The 16398-nt window shown below is 38.0% G+C and overlaps 1 protein-coding gene across 20 annotated transcripts in view; it reads right to left on the bottom strand.

The window, feature by feature from the left end:
• ZNF385B (zinc finger protein 385B) overlaps window positions 1–16398 on the bottom strand; it is a 408372-nt gene that overhangs the window by 85881 nt on the left and 306093 nt on the right. For 17 of the 20 annotated variants that reach the window (XM_059166875.1, XM_059166877.1, XM_059166878.1 and 14 more), the window contains one exon: window positions 3746–3888. The exons of 1 other annotated variant lie outside the window; for it this stretch is intronic. In XM_059166875.1, coding sequence (XP_059022858.1) covers window positions 3746–3888 — 143 coding nt within the window. Of the gene's footprint in view, window positions 1–3745; window positions 3889–3992; window positions 4125–15529; window positions 15744–16398 lie in introns of those variants that run through there. 2 more of the 20 variants (XM_059166891.1, XM_059166892.1) reach the window with 2 other exon arrangements.

The raw sequence follows: 16398 nt of genomic DNA, 5'->3' as shown, positions 1-16398 counted from the left end.
GGTGTGACAACTGCCATCACAGAGGTAATCTGGGAGTACTTTGGAAATACAGAGGCCTGGCGCTTGATTCAGACTTGAAGGTCACAGAAAACTTTATGTGTGGGAGGTGATACCTAAGTTGGGCTCCGAACAACAAAGAGTTGAAGGTGGGAGGCCATGGTGGGAGTGAGGGAGCCTTAGTGGGTAGTCAGGTGAAGAAGCCCTATTGGGCTGTAGATAGAAAAGTTGAGATCTTTAAAAACTTAGGTTTTGGTTTGCAGAGTCTTTTACCTATAATTGTCTCAAAACAGCCCCTTGGTAAGATAAAACTGCTGGAGGGCAGAGTTCATATCACCGTTCTCCATCTTTGACCTAGAGCCCACCATAAATTCTCAGTGACCCAAACTCCATCCTCCCTAAACTCCAGACTTCCCTCTTTGGATGTCTGCTTGGACTGTGTCTTGAATTATATGCTTATGGTTCACATATAATCAGTGAGAGAGATTCTGTCAGTTGTGGAGTAGAAGGCAAGACAGCCACTGAATGAAGAATGTGAAGCTTATCTCTTCATTGTGTACAATTTAGTACAGAACAAGCATGTATTCTTTTTCGGAATATGACAGAATCCCATTTTTCAGTCTTGCTATAATTCTCATGTAACATTATCATACTCCACTGCAAAAACAGAAGGAAACTGTTACTTTATAGGTATTTTAAAAATCCACTTAAAACAAAACCTCAAAATTCCCAAACTGTCGATATGGTATTGGAATACAGTGTTTCTAGTCTTCTGATAATAATGATGAATTAAAATACTTCTTATTTCTTATATTTGCTAATGTTATCCTTGGTTAAAAGTAAAGTGATTATAATGGCATTCACCTTACTTTTCAAAGAATAAGTGGACTCTTGAATAGAGAATACCTTTAAAATTTGCTAACAAGAAATTTTAACTTTTAAAAATATATTCTGCCTCAGAGATACTGTTTGTAGAGGTCCATTTTACATTTTCAAAAAATTCTTTCCTCTTCCTACTTAACAATTCTGCTGAAAATTGCCTGCCATGCTTCCAGAGAAGAACATGAAAGATTTCTCATTGAGCTTTGTTCATATGGAGTGATGTGGTAGGTAACATGGACCAAAAGAACCAAAGGCATGGATGACCCAGAACATGAGTTTGAAAGTTAGGAGATTTTTTTTAAAAGATTTTATTTTTAAGTAATCTCTACCCAACGGGAGGGGGCTCAAACTTACAAACCTAAGATCAAGAGTAGATGCAAACTGCCTGAGTCAGCCAGGTGCCCCTTAAGGTAGGAGATTCTAATTCAAGTGTCAGTTCTTTCTTTACTAATTCTCTCTCCTCCTCTAGACAGTGGAAATGACATGGTCTACTAAAATGTTCTAAGACTTGTGTTCTTTGAGGGATATAAAACATCACATATCTATAGTATAATTATTATTAGTGATATAAAAATGTTTTTCTAGAAAAATGTAGACAATGACTTTTATGAAGTTGTCCTAGGAAATCTACTAGACGATTTAGACACTGGGATAGAAAAGTCTATAGGAAAAGGTTTAGAGTAATCCAAATGGTAACTCAGTGCAAAATCACAGGTAACCCAATGATCCTAAAAATTCATTTATTTACCAGATGATAGAGGATCCTACCTGCAATGATTTAACCAAGAGTATTTTCATGTGAAAATTACACTTTTATTTTCTTCCAAGAAGAAAAAAAATTAATTTTTATTAGAATTATTCTTTGGGTTTTCTCAAATATTTCATATAGTTGCTATAAACAAACAAAAAGGCCAGTGAGTGTATCTACCAGCTATACAACATTAGCAAACCATTATGATACTGAATTTTTATCTAAAAAAAATTATGAAGACACTCTTTCCTTTTCTTAAAGCTTTTAAAAACATATATATATATATAAAATATATATATTATATATATACACACACACAAGGCATCTTGATAGTTGAAAAAAGTAACTTAGAAAAAAAAAAGAAAAAAGTAACTTAGAGAATAGTGCGGATCATCCCATCACAGCTGTAAAAAGACAACAGTGATCAGGTTCCTGTTAAGTATGCATATAACATACTTCTAGAAGGGGGAGAGAGGGATGGATATAGGGTACTTTCCTCTAACGAAGGGAATAAACTTGTACACAGGGACAGGTAATGGTGACTCACACATTTTGCTTTGAACGTTAATGTTTTATTCGAATCTTTGAAGTAAGTATCCATGTATTATTATTTGTGTTAAGAACAATGAACTGCAGTAGGAGCCATTCATGTCTCCCCACATCATCAGTGCTGCTTCCTGACAGTGGCCAGACCCCAGCTGTGGCTAAAAATGCTGTCTCCCAAATACACATTAATCAAAATACAAACACCTAGTAAGTGTTTGAAGACGAGTAGCTTAATTCAGTTATGTTTGGAATGTATCACCCACATTTCGGTAGAGGATAAAACAGGCACACTTGAGTTCAAGTTCTCTGAAATGGCACGTTGAGTTTTGGGTGGTCACGCCTGATGGATTCATGTGATCCAGGCGGGCATGACTTCTCTCACTGAGCTGCTTCGCTGCTCTAGAAACGCTGCTCACCTGTTTATGCCTTTCTTTCTTTCTTTTTCTTTTTCTTTTTTTTCTGTTTGACTTGTCTTTGAAAAACCCAGAAAAGACAAAGACATTCAACTGTTTATTCATTAAGTCAAAGTCAGGGCTCCTTAAAAAGTTGGCTGACCCCCTCCCTACCCCCTAATTACCTTGCAACACTAAGCCCTGACCGAAGTTCTGTCAGCAGATTCTATTTACAGCCCTTGAGGAAAAATCCTCTTTCTGTTTCACTTCGTACAGAAGATAAGTTTGCAAAAGGGAACATTTGGCAGTGCTTCAGATGCCCACTGTCTGGTGGTGTGGATAATGCAATTCTTTTGCTTGATGACGGCAGCTTCTATAATGCTGTATCACTCCTATAGACCATCATGCCCCAACTGATTGCATTTATTGACTAAAGAAATAATTCATACAATCACCTGAGCTGTTTAACCGTTTCTCTTCCTACAAGCTTAGCATTGGGCTGTGGGATGAATTTATGCTGAATTTTATTGGTGAAAAGTGTCAAGCTCCACCTGGCATGCCTCCAAAATGTCTTTCAGCTGACCTGAGTGAAGAACATTGGCAATTATAGGTGAGGCACTAATACTTATTGCACGTTTTCAAGGGAATGCCAAAATATCGCACAATTGATACGTAGATGTAAAATGAGTTTTTTTTAATAATAAACTCACATTTGTATAACCCACAATACCTTCCCAATAAAAATTCTGTTTGTATAAGACCCAAAATACATCCCAAATAAAAGTGTATCTAGGTAGTCAAAGCATATGGTTTCTTTTTTTTTTTTTTTTCCCAGAAGTAGGGGAAAAAAAAAATCAGCATGGCTTGCTATCTCTATATTGAGCATTTGAATAGCACCCCAGATATAATATGGGTTCTCAAGCCACTGAAGTCTACAAAATTGCTCAAAGACAAAAGTGAAAAGTCGTTTGGGGAAATATTTGTAAAGTAAATATGCTGGCTTTTGTTTGGACCCACTCCCATGGGAGGATTGTCTTCCATAATACAGCTGATCAGCGTAACCAAAATAAGGTCTAAAATTACACACTTTGGAAACAGGCTACGTCTACTACCTATTCACAACTGTAATGAAAGGAATCGGGGAGGACACAAATAAAAGAAAAGTGCATTTACTCACTGTGTTAAAATTTGGAAAGAGCCCAACAGCAGAACTACTGTCCACTGGAAAAGACATAAATGGTTTGATATCCAGTGAAGGCTGCATCATCAGGGTAGGTGTGCGCACGAGAGCAGGAAGTGGAGTAGTGTGGCAAGTACTGCCTGCCAAGAACAAAACAAAAAGGAATTCAATCTTTTGCTCATATCCATCTCCCTCCCCAACCTACCCTGCAAAAATCAGGACTGCTGAGCTGCAAAAACAGGACCTGAGAGCGAGGGAGTTATGCTGAAAGTGAGCCAACGGCACTGGAGGAGAAAATTCAGTTAAAAAGGGTCTTCTTGCTCATGATATAAGACAGTGAGGCAGAATACTTCCCGATGGCAAGGCCAAGGGCTGCTCAGACCCGGCAGGGGTACGTAGTACACGGATCCTGCTGGCAGGTGGGGCTGAATGAGATCATCCTGTGGTTCAACCATTGTCTCTGACTGGCCAAAAATGTAGGAGAGCCCAGGGGAGGGGCCTCTTGCAGCCAGATGCTCTTTACTATTCAGAGTTATTGAATGGCTGGTAGGCATGTTTTGTGCAAATCAGAGATAATTATAGGGTTTTTACAAGGGGGAAAAAACCTTGGACTCACAGTCACTGCCTGCTCCCAAGAAAATTATGACTCAAACAATTTTATCTCTAAAAAAAAAAAAAAACCAAACTGAAAGTTGCCCTTACTTTGCGGGAAATAAGTAGTCTAGACATTGGGTAGTTGGAGTAGCTTGAGGGAGTGATTACTGCTAAAGGGAATGATTACTGCCCAGGTGGGGCAGGGTACAGGGAGAAGTTAGGACAGAAACTTGAATATTTGTCTCCAACTTGAATTCTAATGAAATTTGTATTAGGGTAACAATTACCCCTTTTTAACAATTATATTAGCTGTCATCTCTTTAGGAATCTGGGCTAACCCATGTATGGGAGAGTTAAAGCACTCCTCCCTGGCAGCAAGCATTCTTCTTCTGAAGCCTCCGTCTACCGCAAGTAAGTAGCTGCTGGTACAGGTGGCCCTCTGGGAGACAGGCTCTGGTGTGCCCCGCCCCCCATTTTAAAAAATGTAATAACTTTACTGAGATATAATTCACATACCAGACAATTCTACCACTTAAAGTGTACAATTCCACGGTTTTTAGTATATCCACAGAGTTGTGCACATTACCACAATCAATTTAGAGCATTTTCACAATCCCTAAAAGAAATTCCATGCCCATTAGCAGTCATTCCCTATTTCCTCTCAACATCCCCAGCTCCTGGCAACCACTAATCTACTTTGTTTCTGGGTTTGTCTATAATGGACATTTCATTTTTTTTTTTAAAGTTGTTTTTAAAGATTTTATTTATTTACTTGAGAGAAAGCATGTGTCTGTGCAGGAGCAGGGGGCAGAGGCTGAGGGGGGAGGGAGAGGGAGAGAGGGAATCTGAAGCAGATTCTGGGCTAGGCGTGGAGCCTGACATAGGGCTCTATCTCACTACCATGAGATCATGACCTGAGCTGAAACCAAGAGTTGGCCTCTCAACCGAATGAGTCACCCAAGTGCCCCTATTATGGAAATTTCATTTAAATAAAGTCAAAGAGGGGCCTCTGGGCGGCTCAGTCAGTTAAACATATCTGCCTTCTGCCCAGGTCATGACCCCAGGGTCCTGGGACTGAACCCCTCCCTGCTCAGTGAGGAGTCTGCTTCTCCCTCTCCCTCTGCTTCCCACTCTGCCTACTTGTGCTCTCTCTGGCAAATAAATAAATAAAATCCTTAAAAAAAATAAATAAATAAATAAATAAATAAATAAATAAATAAATGAAGTCGAACCATATGGGTTCTTTCGTGACAGCCTTCTTTCACTTGGCATAAAGCTTTCAAGGCTCATCCATGTTATAGCGTGTATGAAAATTGCATTCCTTTTTAAGTCTGAATAATATTCCATTGTAGATGTAAGCACTTTTCCTTATTCATTCATCAGTTGATGGGCATTTGGGTTGTTACCATGCTGTTGTTATTTTGGATAATGCTGTTAAGAACATTTGTCTATAAATTTTTGTGTGGAGATACAGTTTCAGTTCCCTTAGGGATATACCCAAGAGTAGAATTGGGGACTGTTGGGTTGTATGGTAATCATATAATTTAACCTTTTGAGAATTTTCAGACTGTTTTACAAAATGGCCAAAACATCTTATAGTACCAAGTAGTGTACAAGGGTTCGAATCTTTCCCAGCATGTCTATATAGGACACAAATAATTATACGCTGAAAATCTCCTACTGGCTTCAAGGAGAAATAAACAGTATGGGAAAATGGTCCAACTATTAAAATTTCCTCCACTGTTCTCACACAGTGTTCAAGAATAATTAAGATTTTTCTTTCAATGATATATTTTTTGATAATGGATTTTCTTAATAAACTGCATTATATTTCAAATCATTCCAGAACATTATTAGTAATAGTGTTTAATGGACTCTCATGCCTCATTTACATTGATCCTCAAAACAGAAAAAAAAGAAAAAAGCATCTAAAACATTTATCTGTAATGGCAAGTGTTTAGGTCAGCCCCATCCATCCATTAGGGAATATGGAGGAGGACTCAGCAAAAATAGAATCAACTGAAAGTATAGATCAAACAGTAATGGTTTTTTCTGATGCCAGAGTAAATACTCTGATCTCAGCCTGGCATTCACATAACCACCCTGTATTTAATTACACATTTTTCTTCTAATTAGGTAATGTTACATTCATTGTTAACTTCAGGGCTTGGAGATCCAAGATTTTACATTATGTCAGTATTTCGATGTTGCAGAAGCACTTATTAAAATCTTTATTTTAAAAGCTTTCCTGTGAAATCTTAGCTAAATTGAAAAAATATATTCTTATTTTAAACCGATGGCCTTTTACAACTCACAATTACTATAATCATCAGAAGTCTAAAGTCCAAAAAGTATACAAAATTATTCTACTTAAAGCAGCCTGATGGACAAATTCTTTTGCCATCATGGGTCTCCCCCTACCAAAAGCAAAATTCTTTTTTAAGCCCACATAGTACAAGGTACTGGGGCGCCTGGCAAGACTCATTTTGTACTAACAAACTCAAATCAAACATACTGCAACATGAAACTTGACAAACAGATTGCTCCATCAACAAAGGTCAGAATGCACAATGATCCCCTTTACCCAATCAAATATCTATGCTAATAAAGATGCGGCTTGAGAACTACTTAGCTGCCACCATGCATTAGCATAAAAACTTAGCAGCTGTTTACCATTCATTAGCATTTTAATGACAGACAATTTGCCATGTTAAACACAGATTGTTTTAAAGTACTGGTAGATCTCCTGAATAAATATAAACTGCTTTCATCAATTCCCTCACCTCAACCTTGCTGTTTCACTTTTAAAACCTGCTTTTTCATGTCACTTCACCCAGACTCACTGCTTCAAAGGAAGTTTGTGCAAATGAGACATGAATGGCAATAAAGTGCTCCCCACCTCACCCCAAATTAGGTTAAGCTTTAATGCTTCTGTCACCTTATTTCAGATTTTGCTGCTACTCCTGCTGCTGGGAAACATTTCTCCTCACCTTGGGATGCCTAGGTTGGTAGGAAGTACAAGCAGAAATTTGTCCAGCATACATTGTACCCTGCAAGAAAATGCTTAGTATCTTTAAAACTTGCTGAGAGAAAAAAAAGAGTTGAAAATATAATGAGCATAAAAGCATGATACAATGTATCTTTTACATTGCTATGCTCATGGGACAGGACCAGCCTTGGTCTTTGTATGAACTATTCGGCAGCATTATGTAAGACATCTCCTATATGTAGTTCTATTTCAAAGCAAAGGATACAACCTTGTATATATTCTAATGAATCAAGTCATAACAGAGGTCCCTTACTTGATAATCAAGATTTTTAATAATTTTTAAGATTTTATTTATTTAAAGCAGAGAGAAAGCAGGGGTTGGGAGGAGAGAGGGAGAGAGAGAATCTCAAGCAGACTTTCTGCTAAGTGTGGAGCCAGAACTTGGGGTTCGATCCCAGGACCCTGAGATCATAACCTGAGCCAAAATCACGAGTGGGATGCTCAGCTAACTGAGCCAGATGTTTATACTATTTGCTGTATATATAGATCAAACTCACTGACCTAAAATGAAATACACACAAGTGGGCATGCCTAGCCCAAAGATCCAACAGTTACCACTCTCACATAGAAATTGCACGTGTTTATATACTGTCCCATAAGAATGCAGTTAACCCTCTCCCCAAATTTCATTTTCATTGTAAAATCCAAATTGTATTTATTTGTAACTATGAAACTAATGAGAGAGACAGCTCACCACTATGATCATAAAACTATTCTTCAACCAACTGCCTCTGTAACATAATAGGTGCTTTATTATGTCAATGGATTATGTTGTAATCCATCACAATAAAACCTCATTTGAGGGCTTGGTGAGACGTGAAATTATTGCCTTAGTCTTTGACCTTTAGAGATATAATCTTGAAGATTTAGTTGATAGCTCTAAGGTTTCCTAGTGGCTCTTCTCTATGTATCATAACATGAGCAGACAAAACACCTCCGTGTTAGAAGGAGGAAACGCCAAAGTCATAGAAAAACTGTATGGAGAAGCATTTATAGAATGAGATCAAATCTATGCTATATCCGAGAGAAAGGGTTTTTCCTTATGCCAGTATTATGTATGTCTGCCCTAGTGTGTACTGAAATAAAAAGCTTAACATATAAAAATCTATCGGGTGGAGGCAATGCCAATTATAGAATTCCCAGAGATGTCATTGAAGAAATTAAAAGGAGTGACACTTCAGAAGTCCTACCAAACTCAGTTTTCTCTTTTCACTGCTGTCCCAGCTTTGTTGCCTCTTACCCTGAGTGACTTTCCCTGTTAACCTCCACCATCACCACCCAGCACCACCCAGCATCTCCTCTCCCCCTCACTCATCATTTCCCTACTTTCATCAGTCTAACATGTGAGGAAAACAAATTTGTCATGAGACCAGGGCTATGTGAGTTGGAGATGTGACTGATAAAGGATTTTGTTTCTGAAAAGGCCACATAATAATAATAATAATAATAGAGATAACATTTCTATAGTTCATACTATGTGCCTGGCACTACCTTTAAGCACATTACATATGCATATATAGAAGTATACCCACAGATAATATATACATATTTGTACATGTATACCCATATATACTCATTATAAATTGAATCAGACAAAATGTATTTTACCTTTTAAGAGAAGGTAAGAAATGTTACTATTTAATGAGATTTTACTCTATGTGAGGTATAACTAAGTAATTTGTGTCCCTTATTTTATTAAATTATAATACAATTCTGTGAGGTTTGTATTATTATCCCCATTTTACAGATGAGAAAGGTGAGCCTTAAGGAGATTGAGTTCATCTAGTATGTGGTAGGGCCTGGGTTATCTAGCTCTAAAGTCCAGCCATCATTTCACAAAGTAGGTTATATGTAAAGTTGTTAAGTGAAAAAGATTCTGTCCTCAAATACATTTAGAAAATGCTGGCTTCAACAAAGTTTAAAGTGGCTCTTTTTTGCAAGACATCTTGGAGCTTATAATATACTAACAGGCACTGTACATGTCTAGACAGATATAATTTCTACTTTCCATTTCTTGAGCACAAAACAATACTTTGTTGTTGTTGTTGTTTGTTTGTTTTCTTCCATAGAGCTTCTGGAACAATTAGAATGCTTGGCATGTCCTTCAGGCAATACTGTTCTACACACATGAAGTGTACCAATTCAAGAGTAAGATGATGACTTTCAGGTCTACCATTTTCTTGTTGTGCAAATTTGTGATGAAGGATAGTAGGAAGAAAGGCAGGCAGGGACAAGGGACCCCCACCATAAGAGGAAACCAACCTTAGGAGGACTTGACATCACCCTGGAAGGAGCCCTCCACCCTTTCCCACATAATGGATAGATGACAAAAACCTGATTGGATGACAGGCGCATAGAGGGTTAATCAGATTAAAAGAGCCTGCAAAGGAGCCCATAGAATCCACTAGACTTAGAAAATCTGATGGCAACCGTCTCAGGTCCCCTCCGTCTTCAGGAGCTCTGTGGTATCACTTTGCTATTGCTCAATACACCTTCCTTTGCTTCCCACCACTCTGTCTGATCTACCTCTTCATTCTTGGAAGTGGGATCATCGAGAACGATGGGCACCGAAGGAGAAAGAAATCCTGTAACACTTGGACAAATGATTTTATTTCTTTATTCCTCTATCTTCTTTTTTATAAGTTGGGGAAAATAAGAGTAGCTACAGCATAGGGCAGGTAGGAATACTAACTGAGATTTTTCTATGCAAAATGCTTAATCCTAAACCTGACACCTAGCAAGTGTTCAGTAAGCTTTGATTACTGTAGTTATGAACCATTCCTACTCCTCTCACACTATGCCATATCCCAGAAGGCCATAAATACTTAAGTTCGTTAATACTTGCAAAAGACAGGATATGGAAGGGATCATAAATTATCAACAAAATGCTAAAGAGTTTCAAGAAAGAAACTGCATCTGGTTAGGAGTTGGGTTCATAAATGTTTTCATAGATGAGCTATCTCTTAAGATAAGCCTTGGGGAATGGTTGGTATTTTGAGAGGTAGATATGGGAGAATGGTGGAGGGAAATGCAAAAGCAAAAAACACGGAAAAAATTGAATGTATTAAAATTCAAAACCTTAAGGATTCAAGATACTCTTAAGCATATGTGGTTTAGAAGGTAAAACAAGAAAGAGAAAAGCAGAGTATCTAAATGACCTTGGAGTAAGCAAAGATTTCTTCTTTCTTTTTCTTTTTTTTTTTTTTGAGACTCAGTTATTCATTAGAAAGAGAGAGAGTGTGCACAAGCAGGGGGTGGGGGGAGTGGGGGGCAGTGGGACAGAATCCCAAGCTGATTCCCTGACGAATCCGGAGCCCTAAGTGGGGCTCAATCCCACAACCCATGAGATCACGCCCTGAGCCAAAATCAATAGTCAGATGCTCAACTGACTGAGTCACCCAGGTGCCCAGCAAAGATTTTTTAAATAGGAAACAAAAGATATTAATCATAAGGGCGCCTGGGGGGCTCAGTTGGTTAAACATCTCGCTCTTGATTTCAGCTCTGGCCGCGATATCAGAGTTGTGAGATGGAGCCCAGCGACCAGCAATGCATTCAGTAGAGTCTGCTGAAGATTTTCTTTCTTCTTCTGTCCCTCCCCCATTCTCTCTTTCTCTCTGTCTTAAATAATTAAATCTTTAAAAGAAAGATGTTAACCTTAAAAAAACTGACAATATAGAAAGAATAAAGCTTTGGGAATATAACATATCAAAGGAATGAAAAGGCAATCCACAGAGTGGGAAATTAAAATATATACTTTGACAAAGAACTTTAATCTAGAATACAGAACTCCTTAATATCAGTAAGAAAATGAAAACATGATGGAAAAAAATGGGGAGAAAATTAGCCACTTCACAAAAATATATACTAAAATGGCCAGTACTTAGCTTCATTAGTAATACAGTTTAGCAATTAAAAAAAAAAAAAAGGGACATGCAAGTTAAAACTGCAATGAGTTATCACTGCATATCCATAAGAATGGCTCCTATGAGTAAAGATTGAGAATGTTAATAAAGATATGGAGCAACTAGAACTTTTTTCCCCCAGTTTTTTGTTTTGTTTTGTTTTTAGTTTTTGTTTAAATTCCAATTAGTTAGTATACAGTATAATACTAGTTTCAGGTTTACAACGCGGTGATTCAACATTTTCAGACATCACCTAGTACTCATCACAACAAGTAAACTCTTTAATCCCTGTCACCTATTTAACCTATCCCCCCCACCAATCACCCCTCTGGCAAGTATCAGTTGTTACAATTACTGTTACAACAATTGTGTGGGTTTAAAAAAAAAAAATCATTTTTTTAAAGATTTTTATTTATTTATTTGACAGAGAGAGAGAGAGATCCCAAGTAGGCAGAGAGACAGGCAGAGAGGGGAAGGAGGCTCCCCACTAAGCAGAGAGCCCGATGTGGGACTTGATCCCAGGACCCCAAGATAATGACCTGAGCTGAAGGCAGAGGCCCAACCCACTGTGCCACCCAGACGTCCCTAAAAAAATGCTATTTAAATACAATTTAATTAACAGATATTGTATTATTCGTCTCAGAAGGAGAATTCAGTGATGCATCAGTTGCATACAATACCTAGTGTTCATTACTTCAAGTGGCCTCCTTACTGCCCATCACCCAGTTACCCCATCCCCTCACTCACCTCCCCTCTAGCGACCCTCTGTTTGTTCCCTATAGTTAAGAGCCTCTTATGGTTTTCCTCTTATTTTATTTTTCCTTCCCTTCCCCTATGTTCATTTTTTTTCTTAAATTCCACATAAGTGAAATCATATGGTATTTGTCTTTCTCTGACTGACTGATTTTGCTTGCAAATGGCAAGATTTCATTCTTTTTGATGGCTGAGTAATATTCGTGTGTGTGTGTGTGTGTGTGTGTGTGTGTGTGTATTTAGATGATACACCTATCTATATATGGAATACCTATATGGATGTACATATATATACCACACCTTCTTTATCCATTCATCTGTCAATGGACATCTGGACACTTTCCGTAATCTGGGAATTACAGAGATTGCTGTTATAAACACTGGGGTACATGTGCCCCTTCAAATCACTATCAGTTGTTACAATTACCTTGAAAACCCATTTAGCATATCTACTAAAATTGAACATATATATGCTCTATGATTCAGCAACTTCCACCTCTAGGTATTTAGCCAACAAAAAGGATATGTACTAGAATGCTTATAGCAATACTATTTATAGCAGCCACAAACTAGAAATTAGCTAATTAACCCATCAACAGTAGAAATAAATAATGTTGGTTCTTCATGCAATAAAACATTCACATTATGGATTACAGCAATGAGAACAAATGATTTATAATTAGATGCTACAACAAATAGACCTTCCAAGTATGATGCTAAGAAAAAGAACTAAAATACGGGAGCATGTGAACATGCTGTATGATACTAATTTACACAAAGTAGGAAATCATGCAAAACGAATGTATACTGCAAGGATAGGCTCTCCTTGGAGGAAGGATGCGGGAAGTGACTGAAAGAGGGCATGAGAGGGTGCTGGAAATTTTTCTGCCTGATCTTGGTGCCAGTTACACAGGTCTGTTATGCTTGTGTACATTCATCCACTGTACACTTGTGTGCACATTTCTGGTGGTTTTCTCCAACAGAAACTTTTAAAATGTGTTCAATGATAATAATTTTAGTAAACTATTGTTGGCAAATACAGGCAAAATTTTCCAATAAGAAAAACATCTTCAAACGCTGTCAAGTACTTTTAGGATGAATATGATGTTTTTTTCCCCACTGCCAGCTTGATTTTGCTCAAAATGATTTGTGAGAAAATAAAATTTCCCTTTAATGCTGCTGCTTCCTTGCTGAATTTCCTAAGTGGATGGAAGAGACTAACACAGGATCTACTGATGCCAAAGAGAAAAATGTGTATCTAGAACTCTGAGTCTATAAAATCTTCACAATTGGCAGTTCTGTTTCTGAATGTCCTTTGGGGCACCTCAGGGTTTCCCCCAAAGAGCTCCAACAGCAGCATCCTGGCAGAATGTTGCATTTAAAAATAAATCCTTCTGAGTAGCACACTGAAGTTTATGGGCAATAATGAAATGCTGCTGCAAAAAACAGCAGAGAAGTCACATCGTGATAGATTTTAAGCTACAGTGTTTGTTGGGTTTAGCAGTGATACGCCAGCTTTTACACAAAACGATGAATCTTTCACTAGGACGCAACGGATGGCTTTTTGAATGTGTGGCAATAGAATACTTAGAGCCAAGTGGTGATTCATTTATACTTGAATATTTTGCTTATGTATGGACTTTCTTATGTTTAAATCCTGAAAAAAAGGTTAATATTTTTGTTTGTTTGTTTGTTTGTTTGTTTTGGTTTTTACTCCGTGGTACAAAATACAGTTTGACTAAACACGTAACATACTTCATTAGTGGTCATCATTTTGGAAACAGAATTGAAAAATCTGAGAATTTCAGAATCTAAGTAAAGACGTGGTTCTCAAAAAAAGTCTTGAGGACCAAGTCTTCTTTGCAGCTGAAATTACATTTTTGCTTTGTTATCTTTTTTTCCATTTGTAGCCCGATTTTATTAAGCATGACCATGCAAGGAAGAAAACTAAAGAAGGGAAAACAGGATTCTGACAAGTGCTTTGTCATTTTTTTGAAATAGTTTTTAATATACCTGACTTATCAAAAGGGAATGTCATGTGCTTAGTGCCTAAATTACTAAGTCTTTAGAGAAGCCAAAATTATCTCCAGACAGGGCTTTACTAAAATTGTCTGAGGTCAAGAATGGATTGGGAGGTCACAGTAGCCTGATGAAACTTTCTGGCAAAAAGACGTAGGGAGATGCTCCTGTGCTACATTTGCCCAATGACTCCTGTCTATGGCATCAAGATGCTTTCATGGAGTTTGAAGCCTGTATCAGAGGAACTTTTTTCTCTCCCTTCCCAGCATGTGAAGGACCTCATGGCCGCATGGACTCATGGTTTATTTTAGAAACCTCCCAAATAAGGCAGACTTTCCTAGGAAAAGCAACCACTGTGTTTCTCAAACTGTTGAATACTTCTAGAGGAATTATAGTTCATAAAATTTTAGAGGAATTCACCCTTTGTTTTGCATGAGATAAATGATTAAGAGAACTTAATCCAACATGATGTCTGACTGATGGTAGACATTGCCCAGAGACATTGTTTTGAATATTGATGTCTACACAATCGAAGATGTTTAGGAATCATATACTGAAGTCTTGGTCTTCTTTAAAAATTTAAATAGATTTGTATTTGGTCTGTTTTCTTTTTATTTAATTATTATTTTTTAAAGATTTTATTTCTTTATTTGACAGAGAGAGATCACAAGTAGGCAGAGAGGCAGGCAGAGAAAGAGGAAGGGAAGCAGGCTCCCTGCTGAGCAGAGAGCCAGATTCAGATTCGGGGCTCAATCCCAGGACCCTGGGGATCATGACCTGAGCCGAAGGCAGAGGCCTTAACCCACTGAGCCACCCAGGTGCCCCTTTTTTTATGTTTTGACTGAAATTTAGGAGTATTCCCTTTTCAGTGAGATTTTAATCTTAATGTTTTATTTGTTTTTATTACTATGTTTTGAAAGATTTTATTTATTTATTTGACACAGAGTGAGAAAGAATGAGAATGAGAGAGAGAACACACGCAAGGAGAGTGTGAGAAGGAGAAACAGAGTCCCCGCTGAGCAGGGAGCCTGACAGGGCTCCACTCCAGAGCCCTGGGATCATGACCTGCATGGAAGGGAGATGCTTAACCAACTGAGCCACCTAGGTGCCCCTTAATGTTTTATTAATATGAATAATGAAAGAAAGAGATTTAAATCAAAGAAAAAAGCCAGGGAAGTCAAGAGCCAACATCTCTATTTTAAAGAATAGTGGAAGATCAATTGCAGCACCTTATTTTACAGAATTCTTTTAGTATTCCCAATGACATTAAAAAAAAAAAAAAAAAAACCGCATTAAAACTACGCTTTCAAGCATACTGTTTAGGTCAACGAAACTAATTCAAATAGCTTCATGGCAGGAGGCACACATATATTTGTTGGTGGTTTTTATACTGAAGTACTATCAGTTACTGAAACAAAAATGCTATCTGAAAAGACACATTTTTTCCAAGCTATAGCAACTGACCTTCCACTGGAGCAGATCAAAGCACCAAAACCATGGAGGCCTCTGAGTCTGTCTTTAGGCCTCTCTTCTGCAGCTCCCGAAAGGGCCAGGCTGAACGGGCTGCGTACAGCAACTCGGGAGGTCAACACATCCAGCTGCTGCTATAAATTCTAGCTCCAGGATACAAAATGTTTTAGACCCTGGCTTCAGAGAATTTCAGTTCTTGCATTTGGTGACTTAGCTATTTGCATTTAAGAACCAGACAGGGGAAAAGGAATAGTGGTTTACTTAATGGTCCTTTAAAAAGATTTTTTTTTTCCTCCAGAAGCTTGCCCAGTTTAAAGAAATAGAGTTAATATTTGCTCTGCTGGTGTTCTCTACTCCCACCTTGGTAGAGAAAAGACGTTTCCTTAGCTTAAATATTAACTAACATTTCAAAGCTATTCAAAAGCTGTTGCCCATGTTTAAAAAAACAAAACAAAACCAAAAACAGTAATGGGCTTCTAGAAAGCACAGTTCGGGAATAAACAGGACACCAACAACTGTGCCATTATACACTTTTCCCTTTTTGCATACATATTCCATGGCTTCCATATTACAGTGCACTATACAGAATTCAGGACAAATTCTAGTAGATTATAATACTGGCGACCATCATAGACAAGGCCACTCTTGGTGCTCCAACCGCCAAGAAGCCATTTTCATCCAGAGACTGCAGAGATGGCTCCCATTTGGCATCCAGGCACCATGAAACCTGCCATTTCATCCCTATGGAAACCTGGCATGGGTGACTAATGTGGATGTGCTAGGAATGGGGTGAGCAGAGATTGTAAATACTGGGGAGACAGTGAGGTTCACTTGGGCAAAAGGTGAGGGGGATTTGAGGAGGG

This window comes from Mustela lutreola, chromosome 3, assembly GCF_030435805.1.
Source record: "Mustela lutreola isolate mMusLut2 chromosome 3, mMusLut2.pri, whole genome shotgun sequence".
Classification (NCBI taxonomy): Eukaryota; Metazoa; Chordata; class Mammalia; order Carnivora; family Mustelidae; genus Mustela; species Mustela lutreola.
This window is presented reverse-complemented; position numbering and strand designations above follow the sequence as displayed.